Raw genomic sequence first — 27,989 nt, 5'->3', positions numbered from 1 at the left:
CACATCGCCGTTGTTAATCTGTACTGTTTATTTCTATCAATCAAAAACAGCCAGTAGCTGCGTACGTCAGTTCCGGAACGAAATTGTTGTAGAAGGGAACCAAAAGCCTTTACTCAAGGACTTTGATATATGTAAATGATTTGATGTATTTGAATATGCAACCGATGACAAAAGAAACTGTCAAAGCCCTATTTAGACATGATTTGGACTGTCAAATATTAATTTTGCTTTCGATTTCGCAAATCAAGTTAATGATCGACTGAGTTTACGACGCCGTTTGAAGGAGTAACTTTGCAAGATGGCAACAGATTTACGAACCTTGATCATTGGTGGTCTTTTTCTCTGTCTTGGCGCACAAGTACATGGGAACGATGGTAAGATAAATACTCTGAGTTTCGACTGGGTTAATGTTATACTATTTGCTGCTTTCATATGGATTCGGCTTTCCGGTATGGGAGTAAAGCATGTATGTTGGATGATTGGAGCAGCGAGAGTTACTTAGTGTTGCCTTACTGTCTAAGGGCCTTTCTAAATTATTTTGATCAGTTTTCACAATCTCTGGGATAGTCATACCAGTTTTTACACGTTTTATGATACGTAAACCTTTTAGCCTACTGTCGGAAATAGTAGACAATCATTTCGTTTGATGCGTTTCACTAAGAGACCGGAAAGACGTGAAGCGGTGATTATGATCTTTGTTTTGCCAAGGAAAAAGGTCGTCTTGTATGTTCAGCTCGTTGGTTGACCTGCAGATGTAATCGCTGAGATTTGGGTTTTCTAGAATAAGTGGTGATTTAAAAGGAAACGTTTGCTGGTGCGTTTTCGACACCTGCCGCGCCTAAATTTAAGACCGTTCCGTTATTACGGAGCTAAAATAATATTGCTGATTGCTCAATTGTTAGTCTCTTCAAGCGCATATAATAAGCCATTAACAGGGTAATTTAGGCAGTGTTCACACTTGGTGCCCGAGCACCGTGCCCGGGTTCTATTCTACGCCGGGCACCAATGTGAACACACCTTTTTTCCTGGTAATTGTGAACATATCTTCAGACTGGGTACCGTGTGTCTGAACACAGCACCATTTTGTGCCGGTGCCCGGGTACTAGTGCCCGGGCACCAAGTGTGAACACTGCCTTAGTGTCATTAACTGAGTTAAAAACGTAAATTGGCCACTTTAAACAGTATAAAGGCTGACGTTTCGAGAGTTAGCCCTCCGTCAATCGCTCTGATAACACTTCTTAGAGGATGGCAAGGGGTTTTAATTTTGCGTGACGCGCGATGGCCCCAAAATTTGCAGGGTGACGCGTGATTGAACTCAAACTAGACCCTGTGAGCAGGGTAACTGGGATACCTGGATGGTACTGGATCCGTGGGATCAAGTGTAGTGATACTACACGTGTCGGACTAGTATACTGAAATAGTGAGCTCAACTCTGGCCAAGGGCATACACCTGTCTCAAAACATAGGCATGCTATGCATGCAAGAGTTATTTTTTGTAGGGTGGGTGGATTACTTGAAACATTGAAAGTGGTCTACATTCTTACAAAAGGAAAGAAGATTATTAACGCGGGAAAGAATGAAAATGTCGAATTACCTCACACACAGGTATTTTGTGGTAGATTGTGTGTTGTGCTAATAAATGTAACCAAAAATAAACTGTATTGGTGCCACGGATACCTGTTAGTACAAAATGTAGACAGCAGACTGCAGACCAGATACAAAATATAGACTGCAGAGTGGATACAAAATGCAGACTGAGAATCTGAAGAGTTTTTACGTCTGGTATATAATAACATGTCATCTTACAGCTTACCGAGCGTCACGCGATCGCTTTTCCGCGATCAGCCTTCACGATTATTTGCACTATTGTGGAAAATTCCTGGCCCATTTCTTGGCGAAAATCGACCGTAATATAATTTCAAGCCTTCAACATAGTTGGTTGGTGTGATGTCTGTACAGATTTTACCAATGTAATAAAAGTAGATGACGTGAATAATAGTGATGGTAAAGCAAGCTTAAAACGGCAATAATCGCCTGAAACTACAACGGATACACAGGGTATGAGTAATTTTTATTGATTTTACGAGAAAAATCTTCATATTTCGAAATATTTATCGTTGTAAATTGACCATATTTCGTTCCCTATACTATTCCTTATAACGTGTTCAAATTTTCAACGGTTCCCAGCATAATTATTCCTGAGTCACACAACGCGTGACGCGTTCGTGAATTAATCTTTGGCTCTTTCTCGAGACGTGACCTTGGGTTGCCTGTGACAAGACAATTGCGTAAACAATACTTAACATAATAACATTATACACAAAAAACACGGGATTTTGGATCATGTATTTATTAGATTCAGATTTCAGATTTTAGATTTTGCTTTTTACGACGAGTTGACGTTTTCAACTAAGACATTGGCATACTTAGCATACAAGACATACAAGGCATACTGTCGGGGACTGGGGCACATATTACGTAATTATGTAACCCGTGACAACGGAAGCACGTGCTTATTATTGAGAGCCTGCCCCCTTTTTAGTTGTTAATTCGAATCTATTGAATAGGAGTTAGATTGACCGTGATTGTGCGAAGACCTAGTGAATCTTGCGATTATTAAACACGTTAACATCAAATTTGTGACTTGTCTTGGATACTGTCTCCAGCGGCTGGAGGAGTCCAGCAAAATACAAGGCATTCAATGCTTTCATGGCTTTCAAGCGTTCGCGATTCAGTCCGTTCCAAAATTACCGCTCAATAACATCTTTTTGTGTGGATTGGCCGCGAATAATACGACTTGTGTATGCGTCTATAAGTATTTTGAGCGTTTGCGCCATAATGCTCCAGATGATCGTAATTTAAACACGTTGAAATACAAAACGACTGACAAAAGAGTTTTATGGGCAAAAATCTCGTGCTCGTCATGTGACCCGGCCCTGTCCGTGCATGACAACGTCAATCATCATCAAGATAACATGCGTGATCAGCATGTGAACACCTCATTGGATCACAGTTAGTTGTCATGGTGTTGAGGGCCCAATGACCTCTAGGTACTATTGCGCAATTTTTCCATTTTGTGGCGGAGGAAAAAAAAAAACCAAGACCCTGTGAGCAGGGTAACTGGGATACCTGGATGGTACTGGATCCTTGGAATCAAGTGTAGTGATACTACGCGTGTCGGACTAGTATACTGAAATAGTGCGCTCAAGTCTGGCCAAGGGCATACACCTATTTTAAAACATAGGCATGCTATGCATGCAAGAGTTACTTTTTTGTAGGGTGGGTGGATTACTTGAAACATTGTGAGTGATGTCTACATTCTTACAAAAGGAGAGAAGAATATTAATGTGGGAAAGAACGAAAATGTCGAATTACCTCACTCACAGGTATTTTGTGGTAGATTATGTGTGTTTTGTAAATAAATGTAACCAAAAATAAACTGTATTGGTGCCACGGATACCTGTTAGCGCAAAATGCAGACAGCAGACTGCAGCCCGGATACAAAATATAGACTGCAGACTGCAGAGTGGGTACAAAATGCAGACTAAAAATCTGAAGAGTTTTTACACTGGTATATAATAACATGTCATCTTACAGCTTACCGAGCGTCACGCAATCGCTATTCTGCGATCCGCCTTCACGATTATTTGCACTATTGTCGAATATTCCTGGCCCATTTCTTGATGAAAATCGATCGCAATATTATTTCAAGCCTTCAATATAGTCTTCTTACTTTGCGCGCGAGTTGGTTGGTGTGATGTCTGTACAGATTTTACCAACGTAATAAAAGTAGATGACGTGAATAACAGTGATGGTTAAGCAAGCTTTAAACGGCAGAAATCGCCAGAAAATACAGCGGATACACAGGGTATGAGTAAGTTTTATTGATATTACAAGAAAAATGTTCATATTTGGAAATATGTATCGTTGTAAATCGACCATACTTCGTTCCCTATACTATTCCTTATAACGTGCAGTTCCTCTCGTAACTTAACACCGAGTCACACAACGCGTGACGCGTTCATGAATTAATCGTTGGCTTTTTCTCGAGACGTGAGCTTGGGCCGCCTGTGACAAGACAATTGCGTAAACAATATTTAACATAATAACATTATACACAAAAAAACACAGGGTTTTGGATCACATATTTATTAAAAAAGAATATCCATACAACTACAATGAAAACAAACATAAGATTCACCTTTTTTGATCGTGAAATTAATACCATTCGTACTGTTATCGTAGCTACGTTCCTTGCCATCAAGTGAATCCAACATGTCGTCTTTCTTCACAAGCAGTTTGCACCATTATAGTTATGTTCTTCAGTCTCACGGTAGTAGTGTTGTTCAATAGATTGCATAGAGTATATGCAGTTTGGTTTCAGATTTCAGATTTTGCTTTTTACAACAAGTGAACGTTTTTCAACCAAGACATTGGCATACTTAGCATACAAGGTATTCAAGGCTTTTATGGCTTTCAAGCGTTCGCGACTCAATCCGTTCCAAAATTACCGCTCAATAACATCTTTCAGTGTGGATTAGCCGCGATTAATACGACTTGTACATGCGTCTGTAAGTATTTTGCGCGTTTGCGCCATAATGCTCCAGGAGACTGCAATCCAAATACATTAAAATACAAAATAACCGACCAGAGTTTTATACGCAAAATCTCGTGATTCGTCATGTGACCCGGCCCTGTCCTTGCATGACAACGTCAATCATCATCAAGATAACACGCGTGATCAGCATGTGAACACCTTCATTGGATCACAGTTAGTTGTCATGGTGTTGAGGGATAACACGCGTGATCAGCATGTGAACACCTTCATTGGATCACAGTTAGTTGTCATGGTGTTGAGGGATGACACGCGTGATCAGCATGTGAACACCTCATTAGATCACAGTTAGTTGTCATGGTGTTGAGGGCCCAATGACCTCTGGGTACTATTGCGCAATTTTTCCATTTTGTGGCGGAGGAAAAAAAAAACTAGACCCTGTGAGCAGGGTAACTGGGATACCTGGATGGTACTGGATCCTTGGAATCAAGTGTAGTGATACTACGGGTGTCGGATTAGTATACTGAAATAGTGAGCTCAAGTCTGGCTAAGGGCATACACCTATTTCAAAACATAGGCATGCTATGCATGCAAGAGTTATTTTTTGTAGGGTGGGTGAATTACTTGTGGTCTACATTCTTACAAAAGGAGAGAAGAGTATTAACGTGGAAAAGAACGAAAATGTCAAATTACCTCACACACAGGTATTTTGTGGTAGATTATGTGTGTTGTGCGAATAAATGTAGCCAAAAATAAACTGCATTGGTGCCACAGATACCTATTAGTACAAAATGCAGACAGCAGATCGGATACAAAATATAGACTGCAGACTGCAGAGTGGGTACAAAATGCAGACTGAGAATCTGAAGATCTTTTACGTCTGGTAAATAATAACATGTCATCTTACAGCTTACCGAGCGTCACGCAATCGCTTTTCCTCGATCAGTCTTCACGATTATTTGCACTATTGTGGAAAATTCCTGGCCCATTTCTTGATGAAAATCGATCGTAATATAATTTCAAGCCTTCAATATAGTCTTCATACTTTGTGCGCGAGTTGGTTTGTGTGATGTCTGTACAGATTTTACCAACGTAATAAAAGTAGATGATGTGAATAACATTGATGGTAAAGCAAGCTTAAAACGGCAGAAATCACCAGAAACTACAACGGATACACAGTTCGCGACTCAATCCGGTCCAAAATTACCGCTCAATAACATCTTTTAGTGTGGATTGGCGGAGAACAATACGACTTGTGTATGCGTCTGTAAGTATTTCGAGCGTTTGCGCTATAATGCTGTAGGTGATCATAATCCAAACACGTTGAAATATAAAACGACCGACAAAAGAGTTTTCTAAGCAAAAATCTCGTGTTCGTCATGTGACCCGGACCTGTCCGTGCATGACAACGTCAATCATCATCAAGATAACACGTGATCAGCATGTGAACACCTTTACCCTCATTGGATCACAGTTAGTTGTCATGGTGTTGAGGGCCCAATGACCACTGGGTACTATTGCGCAATTTTTCCATTTTGTGGCGGAGGAAAAAAAAAAAAAACTAGACCCTGTGAGCAGGGTAACTGGGATACCTGGATGGTACTGGATCCTTGGAATCAAGTGTAGTGATACTACGGGTGTCGGATTAGTATACTGAAATAGTGAGCTCAAGTCTGGCTAAGGGCATACACCTATTTGAAAACATAGGCATGCTATGCATGCAAGAGTTATTTTTTGTAGGGTGGGTGGATTACTGGTGGTCTACATTCTTACAAAAGGAAAGAAGAGTATTAACGTGGAAAAGAACGAAAATGTCAAATTACCTCACACACAGGTATTTTGTGGTAGATTATGTGTGTTGTGCGAATAAATGTAACCAAAAATAAACTGTATTGGTGCCACAGATACCTGTTAGTACAAAATGCAGTCAGCAGACCGGATACAAAATATAGACTGGAGACTGCAGAGTGGGTACAAAATGCAGACTGAGAATCTGAAGAGTTTTTACGTCTGGTAAATAATAACATGTCATCTTACAGCTTACCGAGCGTCACGCAATCGCTTTTCCTCGATCAGCCTTCACGATTATTTGCACTATTGTGGAAAATTCCTGGCCCATTTCTTGATGAAAATCGACCGTAATATAATTTCAAGCCTTCAATATACTCTTCTTACTTTGTGCACGAGTTGGTTTGTGTGATGTCTGTACAGATTTTACCAACGTAACAAAAGTAGATGATGTGAATAACAGTGATGGTAAAGCAAGCTTAAAACGGCAGAAATCGCCAGAAACTACAACGGATACACAGTTCGCGACTCAATCCGGTCCAAAATTACCGCTCAATAACATCTTTTAGTGTGGATTGGCGGAGAACAATACGACTTGTGTATGCGTCTGTAAGAATTTCGAGCGTTTGCGCTATAATGCTTCAGGTGATCGTAATCAGAACACGTTGAAATACAAAACGACCGACAAAAGAGTTTTCTAAGCAAAAATCTCGTGTTCGTCATGTGACCCGGACCTGTCCGTGCATGACAACGTCAATCATCATCAAGATAACACGTGATCAGCATGTGAACACCTTCACCCTCATTGGATCACAGTTAGTTGTCATGGTGTTGAGGGCGCAATGACCACTGGGTACTATTGCGCAATATTTCCATTTTGTGGCGGAGGGAAAAAAAAAGACAAAAAAACAAAGGCATTTTATGACTGGGCTACCACAGGTATCCCAGTAAAAAGACGACAAAAAAACAAAGGCATTTTATGACTGGGCTACCACAGGTATCCCAGTAAAAAAAAAAGACCACAAAAAAACAAAGGCATTTTATGACTGGGCTACCACAGGTATCCCAGTAATTATCCGCGTGACGCGGGACCGGACATAACAACTTGATGGGTGAGGAAACCAATCATTCAAAGTAAATAGAGTCTTAACAAAGGTCAATAAACCGTGGCAGCAGTGACAATGTTTCCTAGTCTTTTCTGTCCTTTGCTTAACTTTCGCTTGACCTTTCATGTCTTTAATCTTCGTGGTAAGTCCAAACAATCGTGACACAGTATGCATAAGTTACTATAGTTAACATTTGCATAAGGACTATGATCTTCAGTGTTCTTTTTGTCGACCGCCTGGCTGTGGTGGTGTGCCAGATCGTATCCAAATCCATCGAAGGAAAGATCTGAAAGAATGTCGGCCAAATCGACACAAACGGCTGAAACGGTTAATGACATCAGAGTTTTGGTGTCATTTTATGCCGCCGGAGAGGATGGTAATGTAATCAGTGAGCCAGTACATAAGGAGAGATTTTGTGTACCAGTTAGTACAAGTTCCAAGGTCGTCTCAAAGACCTAAACGAATTCAAAAGTCACGTTATATCTGTTACCGACATGAAGACAGTTGCCAAGCAGAAGTGGTTGGGCAAAGCTTTGACATAAATATTGCCCCGTGTATCAAAAAATAGTAAAGGTGGTGTAGACGTCTACTCAATTCGTACGCAAGACTCTTGGGGCCACGAGTGGCCGCAAATTGTAAGGTAGCTAATTTGGCAATAGCCTATGTGTACCCGTACCTTTCCCCCCATGGTAAAACGGAAACCTAGATGTGGAGGGCACGGCTACATTAGCAAAGTTCGTACCGGTTCTCGCAAGATAACTAATGGGTCATATATGAGTTCAAACTACGAAACCATTGTTAAAATTATGACTACTGACTTATTAAACAACAAACTATGACGACTATGATGCCCAGATGAACACCTCAGATGTTGAATTGAAGAAGACAGAAAAATCTTCGTTAACAGAACTTCGAAGAGTTCCGCGTAGAAAGTACTGCCAATGAACTCTGTGGCGGGCCTTTGGCTACAGGTTAGCCTGAGTCAGGTTAGCTTAAAGGCTTATTTCGGGTTAGCAAATTAAACTAGAACTTTCCTTTTGAAATTGATTTACAGACTTAAATGTGATCTAAAGTACAAAAGCTTATATGTCAATCAGTGTTCAAAGTCACGTAATTCTCATTCATCTTTAACGAGAAATTCTCCGCCCCAATAAGGGCGTAGTTCTTATCTTCATGGATCGTAACCCTCTGCAGGGTGGATGACAGCGATCTTGGTAACTGGATGGTTATATTCTCCTGTGGCTGTTTTCACTCTGATGTTGCGCACTCGTCCATCCGACCCGGGGTACACGTTGATTATTCGGCCGACAGCCAATTTGACCCGGAAAGTGTTGCTATCGGCCACGGTTACGACATTGTCTACCCGCACATTGCGCTTTTCTACGTGCCACTTTTTCCTCGGTGCTAGTGAGTGAAATACATCTCTCCTCCAACGCTTCCAGGAAGAGTCGACTATCCTCTGTACAAACTCTAGTCGTCGTCGTCGTGGATTCTTTGTGTCGTTGAAAGGACCTTGAGGTACTTCCGATGTCGCGCGTCCTAGCAGTAAATCTTTGGGACATAGATAGGCACCATCACCTGGATCATTAAGAATGCGACCAGTGGGATGCTGGCTTACTAGGTTTTCGACCTCAAACAGGCAGGCGTACAATTCGAACGGTGTCAGGATTAACTCACCGATCGATTTCTTCAGTGCTATCTTGACGCTCTTGATAAGCGCTTCAGCGCATCTATTCTGGTGCGGAGCAGCTGGGCCGGGTAGTAAATACCCACTGAATTCTTTTCTCTGCGCAGAACTCACGGAGCTGATTAAAATCTAAATTATCGATCATTTCACGCAGTTCTTTAGCTGTACCAACCATCTGCAACCCGTTATCGCTCGTCATCACCGCTAGGTAGCCTCTGATAGAGAAGAATCTGTGCAGTACCTGCATAAAATCCATTATGGAGCAGTCCACCGCCAGCTCTAGGTGAACAGCTCTGGTGTTTAAGCAGGTTAATATAACTCCGTGTTGTTCGGTGTTCTTGTTTCGCCCTATCTTGACATTGTAAGGACCAAAGTAGTCATGAGCAGTGTTGTAGAACAGCGGGGTATGCGGTGATAGGCGAAGTAAAGGGAGATCTGCCATCCGTTGCGTCTCTGCCTTGTGCGCTATTTTTCGACAAAATACACACTTGGACTTCACATACTAGCCCAGTCAGCTTGTTCGCCTTGAGGATCCAGTACTTCCTGCTTGTCTTTGCTGTTGTGGTTGCTACTCCAGTATGCCCATACATGTGCATGCTGCTTGTTATCAGCAGGGATATTCTGTGTTCGTTTGGAAGGAGTATGTGGTGTTTCTCTTCGTAGGACACTATGGCTTCGTCGATTCTGCCCCCAGCTTTGATTATTCCTTTGTCATCAATGAAGGGACTGAGAGACTTAAATTTACCTTACTCTAACCGACCGTGCAGGGTTTCCTGTGCTTGCTTGATCCAGAAAGTCTCCGCCCCTTGCAGCTCTTCGGGTTTTAGGGGTCCTTTTTTTCCCTCTTGTGCGTTTCTTCTCAGTCGAATTTTCTCTGCTAGCCAGCGTATTCTTGCTGTTACGCGAATCAGTTTCCTCCAGCTGGAGAAGGTAGACGGATCAATTATATCTTTGACTTTCACAGTTGAGACCGTTGCCACTATCTGGCGACGCTCCATGTCTTCATCCGGAGTTGGTAGGGAAGTCATCTGGTTCGGCCACACGCTTTTTTTGTAGACGTAGCAACGCTGGGCCATTAATCCACCTTTCATTTAGTGCATTCACATGGATCCCTTGCGACAGGTCGTCGGCCATGTTGTCTTCACTTGGGATATACATCCACTGACTTGGATCTGAGTTACTCTGAATTTCCCCAACCCTTGCAGACATGAACGGCCTGAAATTGCGAGACGGGCTTTGGATCCAGGCCAAGGTGATTGTGATGTCGGTGAAGAACTTTACATCTCCAAACTGCACCCTAGACTCCTTTTGAATGACGTTTGCCAGGCGACCTGCTAGAACGGCTGCCTGTAGTTTTAAGCGTGGGATGGTGACCTCCTTCAAAGGTGCTACTCGTGACTTTGCTGCTATGAATTTTATTGTAAAGGCGTCGTAATCCTTTCTATGACGTATGTACACGCTCCAAATGCATCTTGCGACGCGTCTGCGAAGACACACAACGTTGGTGGATCCACGGCATTGTCGGCGGATAAACTTCTCCCGTAGGACACGTTGTCCAGCTCTTTCATCTCTTGAAACAGAGAATCCAGTCCCAGTTGCCACAGCAGTTGCACACCGATTTTCGCTCTGATTATAAACGCGGCAGCGAAACCAATAGGATCGTAGATCCAAGCATCTTGACTTAGGATCATCCTCTTCGTCATCTTTACTGGTACATGACTCGGTCTATCTACTAGCCTCAGGCCTTCTCTATCTCACTGTTATCTTTCTCTGTAAGCTTCTTGTTGGAGATCCAACCCTTGACGGTAAACCCTCCAGTCTTCAAGACCTTGTCTATGTCTTCCGTTAATTTCCGAGCTTCTTGAAGAGTGTCCACTGAGTCGCAGATGTCATCCATGTAAGTATTGTTTGTAAGTACTTCAGCTGCTTCTGGGTAATCTCCCTTGTTGCCTTGAGCAGTTTTTCGAAATACTATTTGCGCCATGGCGGGTGCAGGCTTGTCCCCAACAGTGAGAACTTTTTTGATATACACGTCGGGAGCTCTGTTGGTTTCCAGGTTTCTCCACAAAGACCGGTGGACATGCTGATCTCTCTCGGGGATTAGTATCCTGTGGTACATTTTGGAGATGTCTTCCATTACCGCAATTTCTTTCTCTCGGAATCTCAAAACAACTCCAAACATGCCATTTAGGAGATCAGGGCCTTTCTTCCAATAATCATTAAGTGTATGTCCTTGATACACAGAGGACGAATTAAAAACGATTCGGACTGGTATGCTCTCTTTGTCTGGCCTTAGCGTTGCGTAGTGTGGAATGTAGTGAACAGGGCCTTGATACGCCTCCTCTTCTTTCTTCGACAGTTTCCGTGAGAAGTTCATCTTTTCAAAGCCCGTAATCTAACAAGAAACATAGATTGTTGCTATTAACTACTCATTAATTTTTATTGCAATTTTTAGTTCAATTTTATGTGTTCCGGGCCCGCAGTAAGCTGTTACGGAGTCCCTGCTTGTATTGTATACCATTTACTTTTTTTTTTTGATATATATATATATATATATATATATATATATATATATATATATATATATATATATATTTAATATTAAATTGGCGAAGCTAATGAAATAAAATAAAATTTTCCATTTCCTCCATTTGGTTACAGTAGGCTCCCCCTTGTTCAGGATTCTTCTTAAGTCGCCGCTATGTCGATTCTAGCCGCTTCATTACCAGCGCTTTGTTATCCGGTAGCAGATTAGGATCCTTTCTCCATGGGTATGGGATCATCCTCTAGTTGTTGACCTTCATGCATGACTTTTCTATCAGTTCAGATTCCTCTTGTTCGCTCTCCGTCAACTTGTTCGCATGGCAGATACAAGGTTTCACCTCCACTCTCATAGCTTCCGTCTCCCAGAAGCTAGACAAATCTACTGGTAAGGCAAACTTTACGTGTAATATGCGGGTCACATCAGAAGTTTCTTCTGGCTTTCCTCCAAACACTTCTCATCCGAGTGGGAAACTACAGGCTAGCAGATGATCAACTTGTCTCGTTTCACCGGCATGGAAATGTGTGTGATCAATACCGATAAGAAGGTCGACCTGTCTTTTGTCACGGCGAAATTTCGTATTCTGTGGACCAACAAGGTCCGATATTTGTGAAGTCTTGACTGCGGTGATCTCGTCGTGATGGTAGGAATTCTGATTGCCTTTACTGTGAATCTCTTATCGTTATCGATTGAAGCTAGCTGAACTTTGTACTCTTTCGTCTTTATCGTTTCTTCCTCTCCACCAACTTTAGTGATGGTTACAGATGTATCCTTCCTGTTTAGACCAAGAGTCTCCGTAGTTTCCATCTGCGCGCCTGAATCTAGTAGGACATTTCCAAGTTTGAAGAGACTGTTTGCGCTGATGATATTCGCAGAGAGGACTGATAAGGTAGCTTCCTTTGTATTGATTGCCATAGCGACACCAATCTTGATAGCACTGGTCCTGTGAAGTAGCTGGTGATGGTTGTGTGGACACTGCGTTCTGTTCTCTATTTTTGTACACCGTCGGATTCGGCTACAATTATCCATTCTGTGGTCCCTTCTAGCCCTTTTCAGACAGCTGAAACACACGTGGTTAGCTTTGGCGATCTTGATACGTCCATCGATGCTGAGGGCTGCAAATTTCTGACACTGGTCGGACCAGTGTGTTGAGGTTTTGCACAACCAACATTTGTACCAGGGTAGCTGATCATTGTCATCGCCATAAGCTCTTAAGTGGCTGATAGTACGCTGGTTGTGTATACCAACTCTGATCGGGGATCAGTCATCCAGATCATCAACGCATGTAGTGTAGCGGGTTTCTTTTCCTTCTCAAGATCTACGGCCCAGACTTTTCGATCGTCGGCACACATCTTCTGCTCCATGATGGACAACATATGGCTATTATCCATATCACTTGGCAGGTCAACTTCCTTTAATGCGTTATAACATCGCTTCACGAGATGTACCTGGTCGCAAAACCGCGCATCTTACCCCACATGTAGTGCTTTAGATTGGACAATATCTTGTGTGATAGTGTCTGACACGAATCACGGATCCCCATAAATGGAGTCTAAGTACTCCCAGGCGGCAACGTAATCGGTTCCAATTCCCTTTATGAGCTCGAATGGCTTATCTCTTAAACACGTGCGAAGCAGCGTGACTGCATCTCTAGGTTAATAATTGGCCTCAATCATGTGTTTGATGTCGGAACGGAAGATCGCATAAACTCGTACATTCCCGGAAAAAATAGGCAGCTTTGGTTTTTCGAGCTTGAAAGTACAGGCAGCGTAATCGGACTTCGCTGTATTGACAACAAATGGTGTTCCGGTGGTTTGAACTACTGATTCAATATTGTTTAATGCCAGATTTTGCACGTCATTAGCAGTCTGGGCACTGTTAATTACATCTACTAGACCACTTGCGGAGTTGGCACTTATTGCAGAGTGAACGGCGTTGACCACAGGAAGGGCTTGGTTTACCGATTGCATATTTGAAATTCCATCATTTCCATGCACCCCAATGCTCGAAACCTCCTCTTTTCCACTAGTTGAAGCCCCATTCTCGTCTGCATCCTCCGAATTTGATTGCTCTGCACTACCAATAAACATTTTCGCGTCTAATTCTATTCTCATAAAGATTTCCTGGCATTCGTCCAGCTACTGCTCTTCCGTTTGGTATTCTTTATCGTTCTCTATAAACTTTGTATACTCGTCGTGTTTTTCCACTAAACTTTCATGTATTCATGGAACTTAGCTAAAGATTGTCTTTCTTCATCTGGAGGTCTATGGTTTTCCATTGCATGAACCAACGCCTTTTTTGGCGGCTCGTAGAAATTGAATGAAATGTTCCGCGTTAAAAGTATTGCCGATGAATTCTGTGGCGGGCTGTTGGCTACAGGTTAGCCTGATTCAGCTAGGTTAGCTTAACGGCTTGTTTCAGGTTAGCAAATTAAACTAGACCTTTCCCTTTGGAATTGATTTGCTGACTGAAGTGTGATCTAAAGTACAAAAGCTTAAATGTCAATCAATTTTCTAAATCACGTGATTCTCATTCATCTTTGACGAAGCACGAAGGTGAGACAAATAGCAAGCTATTGGATGAGGAGAATATTCAAAGAGGCAATTTGAATAGTAAATACGTAAGCTTAACTCTTGTGTTAAAAATCCTGATCTTTGATTTGTTTTTTTGTGTTCTATACTTGTAAAGTACGATCTGATATCGCGATACGAAGCCCGAGTAAACGCTCTCGCAGCGTCTAGTTTCAAGTAAGTCGTCTTTATTTGTCGAACAAAAAGCAATATGACAAGTGAAACGCAATTCGTTCCAGGATAAAATCGTTGGATACAATATAATTTTCAATAATACATCCGATAGGTTGAAATCTTACAGTACTAGCTTAGCGTACTTACTCCTTTTTACGTGACGCGTGATTGGTTAAAAAATTACCCGTGATGCGTGATTTGATAGAAAAATTCAGCGTGATGTGTGATTGGAACCCCCCCTTTGCCACCCTCTTCTAAAAGCAAATATCAGAGAGTGCATTCAAATGCGTCCTCAGAGGACGAGCGATGCTCGAAAGCCGAACGAGAATACTTCTATCTTCAAATAGTGCAATTTTCAAATGAGAATCGGAAGTAATCCGAAATTGATTTGGGTTTGCTTTCCTACGCTGTGATAAGTTGATTAAATAAAAATGAAACCAAAGAAGACTTGGACACTCGCATTTTCAGCGCTTTAGACAGTGTGCTTGTTTTTAATTTGCATTCTCACTGGCTCTTTTTGATGTTTTCCCTTTATCTGATTGGCTGGTGTGATGACTTTGGTTTTGATATTGCGACACCCGGTCGAAATGTGCTCAATCTTGCAGAATGTTCCAATTACAGTTTTCTCAATGAGTCAAACAGGGCACAAACGTTTTACAGAGGAAAAAGATCCCTGTGTGACAGAGCTTTACCCACTGGCTGGTACAGATTTGGAGGAGAGGCTGGACAACAAATGCCAGAGTCTTGTGTGGACTTAAGACACTGTGGTACGATTGCGCCGGGATGGCTCAACGGAACACACCCCTTGGTGGGGGATGGGGCTGTTGAAAGGAAGGTGTGTTTTCATGCACCAAGCGGGAACTGCTGTAAATTGTCTACAGATGTCCTTGTCCGAAATTGTGGAGGGTTTTATGTTTACAAGCTTAAGAAAACACCCCAGTGTGACCTGCGTTACTGTGGCAACGGATCATACTCAGAGCAAGGTAATTTCGTGAATTTCATGATTGCAAGTTTGGCTAATACAAATTAGACCCCAGATTCCGCAAATCGTGAAGGCGAATGGTGCATGTGATACTTTTAACTTCTGGGTACAAGAAATCTTTTTATGTAATTCTTGGCTTAGTCCTCCTCCAGTGATCGTAAGTTGAGCAGTCGGCCACAGCTGAAAAGCTGGTAACAGTCACTGTTTGCAATTTCACCCTCTGGAACGAGATGGGAGGCGTAGATGGAACCCCCACCCCAGATTTTGTTATGATCACAGCAAGAATTTGAGAACATCTTACCATAAATGAATGGTCTGTTATGAATCTGCAAGTTGAGAGGAAAATCGATTCTTATGCAAATTTAAGTGCGTTAGTCTGTAACTTTCGAACTTTAGTCGGCCACTTCATTCCTTCGATTTGGCTGAAATTTGGCATGAAGTCTTAATTTATGATCCTAATCACGAAATGGATGTTAAAAAGTTCCAGTTATTTTTGCTTGCCAAAAAAACGGGAAAGTGCACTTGGTCTGCCCATACTTGCCCGCCAATATGGCAGATCGAAGGTGATTTTTTTAACTCAGCTCGAGTCCTATCGTAAAGATTTCTCAAAATCTCGTGATATCCGTGAAACGATCTTCCCTTTCCCTTAACATTTATTTAAAAAAACATGGCAAATGTCTGGTTTAACAATATATGATCCCAACGTTCTAAGGTCACTTTATGCCGCCTTTAACAGTGAGTGGAAAAATTGACCCCAACTTAGTAACCGAATACCTCCAGTGTTATCTCGATCCAGGGGTTACCGTTTACTCCGAACAACGTTTGTTCATAGATGAGCAGATTTCATAAACAAAAAAATGGGGGAAATGAAACGGTCCAGGAAAAAAATTATCAACCCGTACTGACCTGGCTATGTTTGGGACCTGGTCCTAAAAGCTCTTAAATCAATTTACGATAAGAAGAAAACGGTTAAAGTACATTTATCGTCCGGAAAGTTTCCTAAAAGTATGGAAATATCTTTTGATTTAACATAAACGTGATGATGTTCGAGCGAAATTGTTGTAATGGTATGATTTTAGTAACTAATTGAATTTAGACAAGCCACGCGCAGTTATGCTCAGAGTTTAATTCGCTTACCGTTTTGAGAACAAAGGATTTTGTGAAAGAAACATTCTTGTCAATTGTTATACACTATTGGTGGTAGCAGTTGGTCATTTATTTGAATTAAATCGCTGCAAACTTAAGATTAATGATACAGTACTTACATGTCGCACAGCCGGTTTCGTGGAGGATATGCAAATTTATCATGTTTTCCAACAGGAGTCAGTGTATCATTTCCTCAAGTTCGCAGCATAAGAAAAACCCCAACCTTTGATAAGTCCATTGGAGTAATTTTCATTTATATCAAAAGTAAGCCTTAAATACCAACGTAATACACTCTGGCAGTGGCCACACACACGAAACGGAATGTGGTTTGAGATAGACATCAACTTGAACTCGTGAGAATGCACAAGCATCAAGTTTATTCTTGAGTCTAAAAGTGGAAATTTATTGCTTTACTTGAGGATCCTGTTTAGATAAGGTTAGTGGTTTTCTATCATTTTATTCTCCTTCATATTTCTTTGACAATTTTGCCCACAACAAGTACAAAAATTGAGATTTGTTTTGATTTTGTAGCGAACACTGAGATGTTGGTTTCAATGAGGTAAAATATTGGAAAAGTTCTCGTTTTTGACAGAAAGCCAAACTTATTATGTCAGTGATTAACGTCCCTTTTTACTTCAGTTTACTTTCCAGTTCTTTCCATGAAGAGAATGCTCCAGAATAATGTTAGTCAAGAGCGGTTTCTCGAGGCTTGCTGAGGATAGTTTCGGACATACCATGCAGTCGAGTGAGTGCATATCCCTTTCACGATGTACTCGAGACATAAAGCCTCATTTATGGGGCTTACACGTTGTTGATGCGTCTTTGAGAAGTGAAATTCAATTACTGTGGGCTAGAGTAGGTACCGAGACAGATTTTATGCTCATGCATCGATGAATTCGAAACTTCAACTTCCCTCCCCCGTGGAAATTGAACTCTTGAAAATTAGTTCTTCAAATTCCAACCTCAGGGGCCAGAATTATGTTCATATGGCCTACACAAGTTAATTTTTTTTTAAAAAGGAAAACTCGGGGAACTCACGGGTATTTTACTTTCGTCCGTGCCTGGGGAATGGGAAATTTGAACCTTACGTGGCTTGGGTTGGGAATTTGAACCGGAAATGTCAGGTCTTTCTAGGGGGTTAAAGAAGTAATGGTCTGCAAGGTCTAGAGTTTTAAGAGCTCGGTAAATGAGTAGAAAGTCACGGATTTGAATTTGTTTTGTCGATTTGACAAGCTTTTTAAAAGCGATTTGTCTAAAAGATATCGATTCTGAATATTTTTTCGGATTTGCAAAATACTTTTGGATTGTCCCTTTTCGGCTTCCTTACCTCTCTCATTGCCATCAAAAAATAAATGAAATATGCTTTCTTAGGACTTGGGTCTTAACTTCCGTTTTCGCTACAACCGACAGTTCAGTGATGAACAAGGATTCAATTCGAATTCATAGTTTCGTTTTTCATATAGATTCGGTGTAAAGCTTGTTTAAAGCCATCGAAAGAGGTTTTTAAAAAAATCCTTCACGAACAGCCTCTCGAAGCAAAATAGATCTTAGAGCAAACTCAATTAGCGATGACGCGCGCATTCCAACGAGGTGACGTTTACTTCAAACAACACTCAATTTATGTCTGAGTCCTTAATGAGGGCGCTTTATGTGTGCATTTTGCGCTCACCGTTAATTAAAAAAAATTTGCATGGAAGTATCCTGAAAGGTTGGGTTTCCTTTATACTGATATGACAATTGAAACATACGAAAAACCAAATTAAGACCTATTCAAAAACATGATGTAATTTACGTAACATCTAACGAAGGATATCTAAACTGTTGGCGTGACCAGGAGGATCAACTACAAATGTAACCTAAAGGCTCAGATTTTGAGCAAGTCACCATTCACCACCAAATAAACTAGGTTGGAATTCACAAGAATCTTTTCTTTTCGAAATTTTCGTTCTCAAAACGGTAAGCGAAATCAAACCTTCCGAGTGTTAAAACTGGATCGATTGTTTATATTTATTGGGTGACCAAATATTTATCCCATTGCAACAATGTCGCCCAGACATATTTACTTTTTCCCAAAATCAACAGATATTAGGAAACTTCTGGAATTTGCTTTCATTCTGGACGAAATAAGTACTTGGACTTTATTTCTGACTGGTAAGCTGATTCCAAGCTGGTCCCAAACATAGCTAAGTCATCATAGATTAATAACTTTTCTCCTTTGACCTTTAAATTTACCCCATTTTTTTATTAATGGGATCAATTCATCCATAAACAAATATTGTTTCAAATAAATGGCAACTTTTGGATCGAGGTAACATTGGAGATATCAGACTAACAAGTTGGGTAAATATTTTACTGTTCAAGACGGTGCAAAACGACCTTCGAACGTTGACATAACCTGTAATCAAAATATGTCATTTCCCACGTTTTTTTCCATAAATCTTATGAAAAAGGGTAGACCTTTTATTTATAAAAAAAAAGAAATCTTTACGACAGGACTGGAGTCGAAGTTATAAGAATACCTTCTATACGCCATGTTAGCGGGCAAGTACGGGCGGACTTGGTCGGCTTTATCGATTTTTTGCCAAGAAAAAACAACTGGAACTTTTTAATACCCATTTCGTGGTTAGGATCCTAAAATTAGCCTTCATGCCAAATTTCAGCCAAATTGGTAAGGTTACGTGGCCGCGATTTTTTTTTAAAGTTCGAAAGTTACAGACTATTGCTCTTTATAAACTGCTCAGTTGGGGCCGTTATATCACTCTGTATAGGACAATTTCTTTTTCTAGGAAAAAATAATATTTGCTGACTTTCAGGAGGACCTTATGATAAGCGTGCTAAAAATAATTTTCCACTTAACGCCATTTTCTCAAACTTCGCTTTCCCTCAAAGAATGTTCCACTTACAAGTTGCTGAACGAATCTAACAGAGCGGAAACATACAACCCGACTTCATTCATTCACCTTTGTGACAGAACACTTTTTGGCTGGTACAGATTCAGCGGAGAGGCTGGTTTTAAAATGGCTGAACATTGTGTCAGCAAAGGTCGTTGTGGTACTTTTGCACCTGGTTGGCTCAGTGGGACCCATCCTACTTTAGCTGAAGGTGCTGTTGAACGTAAAGTGTGTTTCCATTGGTCTGCTTGGAGGCGTTTTTGCTGTTCGTTTTCAACATTCATCAAAGTTCGCAATTGTGGAAAGTTTTACGTTTACAAATTAAGGCCGCCACCTGTTTGTTCATTGCGCTATTGTGGCAATGGGTTATTTAAAAAAGGTGAGAAATTCTCAAATATAAAAATTCATGCTATATTGATACAACTGTTAATTTTGTTTTAACTATCTCAATTATTTAAAACTTAATGCACTGCATGAAATTGTGAAATCCATATGGTCGACCAGGGTTTCTTATCAGCCTCAATATGCTACGTTCATGTTTGAACAACTTCGGTGTTCAGGTTTTCGAACCTTTCATGATCTTTAAACAGCACTTTTCACATTGGATTCTTGAAATACGACGAGGATCGGTTGCGCTCTTTGCGCCCAAAATCTGATTAACAAATCATGAGATTCCATGGTGCCGCTCGTCCGTTCAGAGTAAGAAAGAGTCACACTAAAATGACCTTGACTTTGTAAGTATTCCCTCTTTTATTTTAGAGTTAACAACAGAACCAGTAACGTCGCATAGGAGTGTGGACAATCAAGTTTCACATACTATGTCTTCCCCAACACAAGCTGGGAGAATGACCACAGGTATGCACTCACTTTTCTTGTGAAATGCTCTGGGAAGATGAACTGTAACGCTGTTGATTCTGCGGCTCAATTTTAAGGGCTTTTATTTCATTTTAGTTTTTTGTTCTACGAGTTTGGTAAAATGAGTCTGCTCAAATTCCTTCTTTTTAATGCTTCTGACCACCATGGTGAGTAGTAGAGGAAAGAGAGAGTGGAAGTGATCAGAGTGGAATGGAGACTGGACCTGATCTGAAATTGTAAACAGGCTGTTCATTATATGCACAATTTTGTATTGCCTGGTTGGTGGAATTTAGCACTATAAACATGTAGAAAATAAATGTAGTACCTTTCTTTCGCATGCGTTCTTCAGCTGCATTTATGCCCCGTCTGTAAGATTGAACAACATATACCACAATTATTAACGATCATGAGGCTCGAGCGTATTTTCATATTTATATAAAAAATTAGCTAAAACTGTACACACGTCTTTATCATATTTTCTTGCTGATTCTTTTTTAGCATCGACAACCGTTCTATCAGAGGAAAACAAAAGCACCAAATCGAATACAGGACAAGTCTTGACAAGATCTTGGCCGACAACTAACTTTTCTCAGTCCACGTTGTTTACACAAAAATTACCATCAACTAAAAGACCTTTCGTAGGTAAAGCACCGTACTGGCCGGGATGAGATTTTCTTAGTCTGAATAGGGAAACCTGATAAATTGCATGCTGCGGGTTACCTGCGATAGACAAGCACTACATCCAGGATCTGAGTTCTAGTGTTAGTCTTAGTAGCTTTGTGAACAAGAAACCGTGACAAGCTCTGGTCCATAGGCCACAGGGCAGATGTGGTCCATAGGCCACAGGGCAGATGTCGTCCATAGACCACATGTCAGGTGTTCAAACTCAGTTTAATATTAATAATATTTAACAAAATTTGGTGAGCGAAAATTTAGAGTATTGAACGGCTTATCTCCTAAACTTCACCCTCATCGATTGATTTTAAAAGCATAGTTTTTGGACAACAAAAATTTGTCTTTGTTTGCGGCGTTCACAACTGTCTTTATTCTTTTTTTACTTTGTTTCCTTATCCTCTTTTGACTCACTCGCTTTCGTCTTTGTCCATTTATGTACATGTATTTAACAATATTTATGTTTCGCGTAAAAAATCAATAAACTCCCGTAAGGCACCGTGAGGTTAACCCTAGATGAATATGATGGGCATGGTTGTTTTTCTCCATGGAGTTCAAATCACTGAAAACCCCGCCATTAATCATTCATGTTTTTTTTTTTACGTCATAGAAGAATCAACCTCCAGAATTCCTTTCAAAATAATCTGGGGACTAGTCGGTGCACTTGCATTAGCCACACTAGTTACGATTATTGTTATTTTTGCAAAACAAATCAGACGGAAGAGAAAAGAGAATGTCAACAAGGTATATTAACAAATTATAATTTATTTGCTTTGCTTTCTCTACTGATTTTAAAGTGGTAATTTTTTGTTTTCATGAAATGAAAACTGACTTGATTGACGTTTTGGAAAGTTATCCTTCGATTCTCTTTTATTTCTAGGGGAAGATCGGTGAAAATGATATTCACATGGTTGAAGTTACGACGGACATAATCAACCATTTAAGAGGTCTAGGCCGGCAATTTTCCACAGGACAGCTGGATACACCCCGCGCGGTCGTAGACGATGTATTGGTAGTTGATAATGAGACATATCTAAAGCAAATGGGAATTGACAGGAACTGGGAAATTCCTCGAGAAAGACTGGAAATAACGGAAGAAAAACTTGGTGGAGGGGAGTTTGGAGTCGTAAAAAAGGGAAGCTATATCAGGAGAGATGGTCAGAAACTGCCCGTTGCTGTTAAAATGTTGAAAGGTTAGACATAATCAAAAGTTATATTCGTTCTCTCCTTTTTTCTCGCAGAACCAAACAAAGCTTTAAGACTTTTTGACGACTTTTTGTTGACTTTTTGATGACTTTTTGTTATTTAAGAACCCATGGTGGGTACGATTAAAACCTTCGGTATAAGATCTTTGCGCATTATCATTCACGGCCTGTACAATTAGTTGCGTGTTTTGGACACATGCCCCTAAGAGACCGATTTTTCTAACACAGTGCAGTCTATTCGTCGCAATGAAACTTTTCTGCTGGTTAACCATGTTGAATAGCCTGTACTGAGGAAAAAAAGCAAACTCTTCGTGAATTTTCGATGCACTGAAATTTTGCTTTTTTTTGCTTTTTTTAAAAAATTTTTTTTAACAGATAACACAGATGAAAAGCAGCGCATTGGTCTGATCCATGAGTTAGAAATTCTTAGGAAAGTTGGTCGCCATTCAAACATAGTGAGCCTCGTTGGGGCCTGCTCATTTGAAGGTAACACGCGAAAATAAAGCTTTACAGGCAAGAACAATTTTGTTGAATTTATATAGGGGTCATTTACCATATTGCCTGCCTGTCAGTAAGCTTACTTCAGCTATGAATGCAAAGATTTGAATTTTATGGCAGTGACTTATCAGATATAATTGTGTTTCCCTGCAGAAACGACCGAGTGTGGTCGGGAAAATTAATATACGTTAAGAAAAGTCAGATGCATGAAAATCTGTTTGACTTTTAGTTAAGTTACAAGTAAACCGAGTTTCTTTTAATTAATAGAAATAATTGAACGAAGGAATAAATATGTGTGGTGGGTATGCCAATTGAGCATAAACATTATTGATACATACATTTGTCGATGGCGCTTTTATTTCTGTCCTTAGAACCTTTGTGTGTGGTTGTTGAGTTTGTACCTGGTGGAAGTCTTGATCAGATATTGCGTGACAGTCGAATTCCTGTCGGGGCATTAGATACAAATTATGTCAACGTTTGGTCGAAACTGTCCGAGAGGGAACTGTTAAAAATTGCTTCAGATGTTTCAAATGGAATGCGCCATTTAGAAAGCAAACTGGTGAGTAATAATTTGTTGTGTGTACTCTTCTCGACTGACCTTGAAATTCAGCTGCAGTTAAGAGAATATTTCGTACAAACGTGAGTTCGTAAAAATTTACGGCCTTTTCGTTTTTGTGCGACGGTGGTGTAAAGGAAATTAAAAAGGCACTCACCTTCGGATTTTAACCATTAAGCTACAATGGTCTTTGCACGGCGACAAGGTGCAAGAATACCTTTTTCCCTCACTACGTTCGTCCAAATGAAAAACATTTTCCTTCTAATTCGGACAGAAGATAAACAAACAGAGACATAAAGAAACTACAGTAAATACAAGTTAGGTGGCTTTACTGAGCTTCTTGGACTCTCTTTTCATTTTCGGAGAAAGAGGAAACATACGAATGTTTTAACTAACCTGTGCGTCTTTCATTTGTTATGGGTTCAGTGCGTTCATAGAGACTTGGCTGCTCGAAACGTTTTGATCGGTGAGGGACTGATAGCAAAGGTGGCAGATTTTGGAATGTCACGTGACATTTCTCAAGATGGAGTTTACATTAAGTGCACCGAGGTACATAAACGTCTGTTGAGGCCAATCCTCAGCAAGGGAACAATTTTATTTTCCTAAGTCCGTTCCATTCCATTTTTGTAATTTATACTCCCAGCATGCTTAGTGAGCGCGTCTCAGTGTCGTCGTGTAGCGAGAAAGAAACCATGTGCTTTGTAACGCGCTAGTCGCCGGGTGTTTCTCATCGTATGGTGAGTCTTAGGAGCTCGTGTATTTCCAAATCCCGTTCCAACAGTGATTAAGTGTTTGTTTTGTAGGTTTTTACTTGCGAGGTGAATGCTTGTTAGCCAAAGATGAGACTCCAATTCCGATCCTGTTGTGTTGTTAAGAAAATATGCTGAGTGTGCAACTCTCGATTATTAAACCTTGTGTTCAAGAACCCTTGTCTTGTGAAGGCGCGTTCTTTGTCCCCTGGACAACGTCTATGTCACTTTTTTCAATTTCTTTTAAACTTTTTATTTGCAAGTCCATGAAAAAAGAAAAAAACAATAATTTACAGTCTTGTTTTTTTCAAAAATGGATATACCGGGGTTACACCTTACTTGTATTCTCAACTGCAAAATTACAGGGCAAAATCCCGTGGCTATGGATGTCTTTGGAGAGTTTTAGGGGAATCTACACCACGATGTCTGATGTGTGAGTAGCGGCCTATTTTATAACTAGCCATACCGTTCATACCGTAAAAATAAATCGTTTTCCGAGGAAAATGCTAAACAGGTACGAGAAAGTCGAGTCGTCATCAGTAACGCTCATTCACATTTGGTTTTTGGTGTCTCTGGATGTCTTGCTCTTATTTTTATTATTGATCAGAACACGATAGATTTGTCAGAATCAAATCAAAGTGTTCACGGTTTTCCAACACTCTGTCTTGTATAAGGACTATGATAGGTTTCGATCACCTTCATCAGGTTCAAAAGAAAGTGTTTTTACATCAGCGGTGAAATAAACAGACAAAAAAACAAAAATAACATAACCAAATGACACTATACCAGGCAACTGCACCATTAGCCCTGCCAATAACTATATTGACCTGTACGATACACAATGTTAGTGATTGTATTCTTAGCCTTTAACTTGTTCTACCATAACAATGCTAAAGCAGTTAGACGATTGATCATAGTTTTAAGTACGAAAGCGCAGGCGTGCATGATTATAAAAAGCACGAACGATTAAACGAACTTAGTCCGGCTAAAAGACGTTAATTTGTAACGCTGGAATCTAAAATACAGTATTGTGTGTTTTTTTCCAGCTGGTCATTTGGTGTCGTTCTCTGGGAAATCGTCACCTTGGGTGAGTGGAAACGTAAAAGTAGCATCCTGCCTCTTTCCTGACCGTAGTCTTGCTCGAATGCCTAAAAACCTTAATGGCACATTGATATGAAAGCAGAATCATGCTAAGATGGTTTCTTTTATACCAGGCAACAGAAGACACTTCGAAAACAAAATTAAACATAAGTCATACGTATTAGACGATGTAGATTTGACTGAATTGCCCGTAGAGATTCTACTAACCTTGGACCTTCCGATTACGTGTTCGATTACTGTTCTAACTGCTCTGCATGGCCACGGCTACAGCTCGTTGGCATCTTAGGTCACAGTATAGATTCAGTTGAAATGCCAGTATTAAACGTCAGCATGATGCTCCGATCAGTAACGTCGATCGCACCCTTTGAAGAGAGATTTGGAAAATGTGTGCCTGGTCATTGAACAGAAATGGATTTTACCCTTTATTAACGATGAATTTTCTTCTACAGGTGAGCAACCTTACATCGGAATTACAGGCATTGTACAACTTTGTAGCTTGCTACAGGATGGAACGAGACTTGAGAAACCACCTCACTGCTCTAAACAACTGTAAGTTATTTAATTAATAGGGGAGGTTTTAGGTTCCAAGCATTGTAGCTGCAGGCTTTGTACCATGACTGGGGGTTGTTTTTGTAACTAACGTGCCCCAGGTTTTGTCCTGTGTTTGACAAAGAGCCTCAAGAAGTGATTATTTATGCTGCAAGTCAAAGCTACAAAGAATGTTCTCTTTTTTTACATAACAATTAAAAACGGGCAGATTTCAAGGCTGGTAACATGAAAATGGAATGAAGCACTTTAATATCCTATTGGTTGTTCGATCATTTAAATCTTCTTAAACCAAGCGCTTTGTTATTGCCTATTATCTCTAGTTTTTGAAGTGTCGCCTAAGGCCTGTTGTTAGAAACAATTTTAGGCTTTTAGGTGTTAGAAACCTATGCAACCTTTTTCATGTTTAGTCATAAGAGGTGACATGTTACTTCAATACGCAACCCCTCTACTTTCATTGCGTCCTCTTTAGGTATGACATTATGCTAGAGTGCTGGCAAGAGAAACCAAAAGATCGCCCAACTTTTAAAGAACTCCATTCGAAACTTCACTCGATCTTGTACGAGACCACGGTATGGATAAATTACAAGTAAAAAACTCTAGAGCTGGCATTATAGTCGACCAAGAACCAACACCAATGTTATCGCAACCATTAATAGAATAAGACAGACATCATAAGTAGCCAATGAGAACCCTTACATTTATTGCAAAAAGATATATATCGGCGAAACAGGAAGACGAATTGGTGACCCATCCCGAGAGCACCTCCGTGACGTAGAGGGGAATGACAAAGACGCATCCAAACCAGTCGCTAGACATTTTAATCCCCCTAATCACTCTAAGTGGCATATGTTATGCCCAGTCTGTAGCTTTTCCTCACATTTAGGCAGTTAGGAAAGCCACAAAACTCTAAAATAAAAATTTATCAGCACTCCTGATCCCCACCAAGAGATTACGAACCGGCGGTTTACAATCCCTTTTCCCCACGGATTTTTTTCCCCACGAACTGAAATTATTTTGATAAGTTACTCGGCAATTAAAGCTAACACTGTAAGCTGAGTCATCCGGCCGGTTAAGACTTCTACAGAATGAATAAAGGAGGAGTTTACTTTGTGTTACTTATTAAATAACTCAGGAAAGCCGCGTGATATATGGTGATATATTGATTTCTTTTTACCGCAGGTTACGTACATAAACATTTCCTATTCAGGGGGAAGAGGAGATCACGCTGATTTTCAAGAGCTCTCTGACAGCAATAGATGATCTTAGCAGCGAAGGTCATAGACAGCGGAGCAGCGTCCCCCACACGTTTAGGTCCAGAAATTATCGCCCGCGTCACAGGATAAAACTGGCTTTGTAAAGTTCTCTGTCCTATGATCTTCTTAAAGTGTAGTAGTTAGTGCACTCTTCCACTTCATAAATTTTCCGATTTGCAAATTCATTTGAAATTTGCACGTAAAACCGAAGCAACTGATTCAACGAAAATGACTTTCATTATAGGGTGATGACACTGATTTAATCACTTATTGAACTCTAGGCCACTCTTCCATTTCAATTTTCCCGAAAATATCTTTTTTTTTTCTCCTTCCGAGAAAATATAAACGCTTGTTTGGTGACTGTTTTCGAAAACACAATACGAAACTCTGAGGTCTCATTATCTAAACAAAGTTTAGTCGTTGGTTATAAAAACTGCATCCTGAACGATCCTCAATTTAGCTGAACCTTTTATCGGAACATTCAATATTGTGAACAGCGTTAAGAGGGCCGAAAGCTATTTAATAGTGGAAGAAAATTTATTTAATTAAATAGGCCCTCTTATAAAGCCTGAAGCCCACTGATTGCGTGGTTTGGGTTAGACCTCGTGTAAATAACGGGCTCACTTCAGGCCTCTTTTCCCTGTAAAGGGAAAAGAGGTCTGAAGTAAAATGCTCTCGTTTCAAAGAAAAAATATTTTCCTCAAAGCTTCCATAATATTCAGATCACACCCATTGAGATATTTCTGCGAGGAAAAGTTTGATTTAAACTACGTGCCGGTGACCGCGTCGGTAATCATTTTGGGATGTTTATATGGGCTCCTGGAAAAATAGGATCAAGGATTTACGGATCTATGGATTGCCGGATCAAGGATCAAGCATCAAGGATCAAGGATCAGTTCAAAATAAATCAAATAAATTAAATAAATTAATAGGCATGACTGATTGCTAGGCTTGAGTCGATTGTGCCAGCATAATTTTTAGCATAATTTGACAAAACGAGCATAATTTTTACCTTTTTTCAAAGAAAAGCACTGCCGGCATAATCTGCATTTTTATTTCCACGATGTGAACAATTTTCGTAATTTTTTATTGAATATACTTCTTTTAACT

General features: G+C 40.4%; 1 protein-coding gene, 1 long non-coding RNA gene and 2 pseudogenes across 8 annotated transcripts; 1 reads left to right on the top strand and 3 right to left on the bottom strand.

The window, feature by feature from the left end:
• The first annotated feature begins 65 nt into the window (after positions 1-65).
• Positions 66-27,989, top strand: LOC113665763 (fibroblast growth factor receptor). Of its 7 annotated transcripts, none has more exons than XM_089191899.1 (15): positions 66-374; positions 15,028-15,405; positions 19,440-19,820; positions 20,201-20,296; positions 20,795-20,938; positions 21,579-21,712; positions 21,849-22,161; positions 22,549-22,659; positions 23,043-23,230; positions 23,654-23,776; positions 24,342-24,409; positions 25,023-25,063; positions 25,527-25,626; positions 26,096-26,195; positions 26,806-27,989. In XM_089191899.1, exons 1-15 carry the CDS (start codon positions 299-301, stop codon positions 26,884-26,886), a joined length of 2,334 nt encoding a protein of 777 aa, XP_089048025.1. In that variant the 5' UTR covers positions 66-298; the 3' UTR covers positions 26,887-27,989. The 7 variants fall into 7 exon arrangements, with proteins under 7 accessions (XP_089048025.1, XP_089048026.1, XP_027037288.2 ...); XM_089191900.1 differs by having other exon boundaries at positions 175-374; positions 21,582-21,712; XM_027181487.2 differs by lacking the exon at positions 66-374 and having other exon boundaries at positions 14,805-15,405; positions 21,582-21,712.
• LOC149035523 (uncharacterized) lies at positions 3,863-4,629 on the bottom strand. Its single transcript, XR_016182413.1, has 2 exons — positions 4,202-4,629; positions 3,863-4,068 (listed from the first exon to the last, which is right to left on the bottom strand). It is a non-coding gene; the product is annotated as an uncharacterized LOC149035523 (long non-coding RNA).
• LOC149035522 (uncharacterized) lies at positions 8,491-9,578 on the bottom strand (annotated as a pseudogene).
• Positions 10,743-13,935, bottom strand: LOC149035521 (uncharacterized; annotated as a pseudogene).

The sequence above is a fragment of the Pocillopora damicornis genome, chromosome 13 (genome assembly GCF_964200805.1).
Source record: "Pocillopora damicornis chromosome 13, jaPocDami1.2, whole genome shotgun sequence".
NCBI lineage: Eukaryota > Metazoa > Cnidaria > Anthozoa > Scleractinia > Pocilloporidae > Pocillopora > Pocillopora damicornis.
Note: the sequence above shows the minus strand (reverse complement) of the source record. Positions and strands in the feature narration are given on the sequence as shown.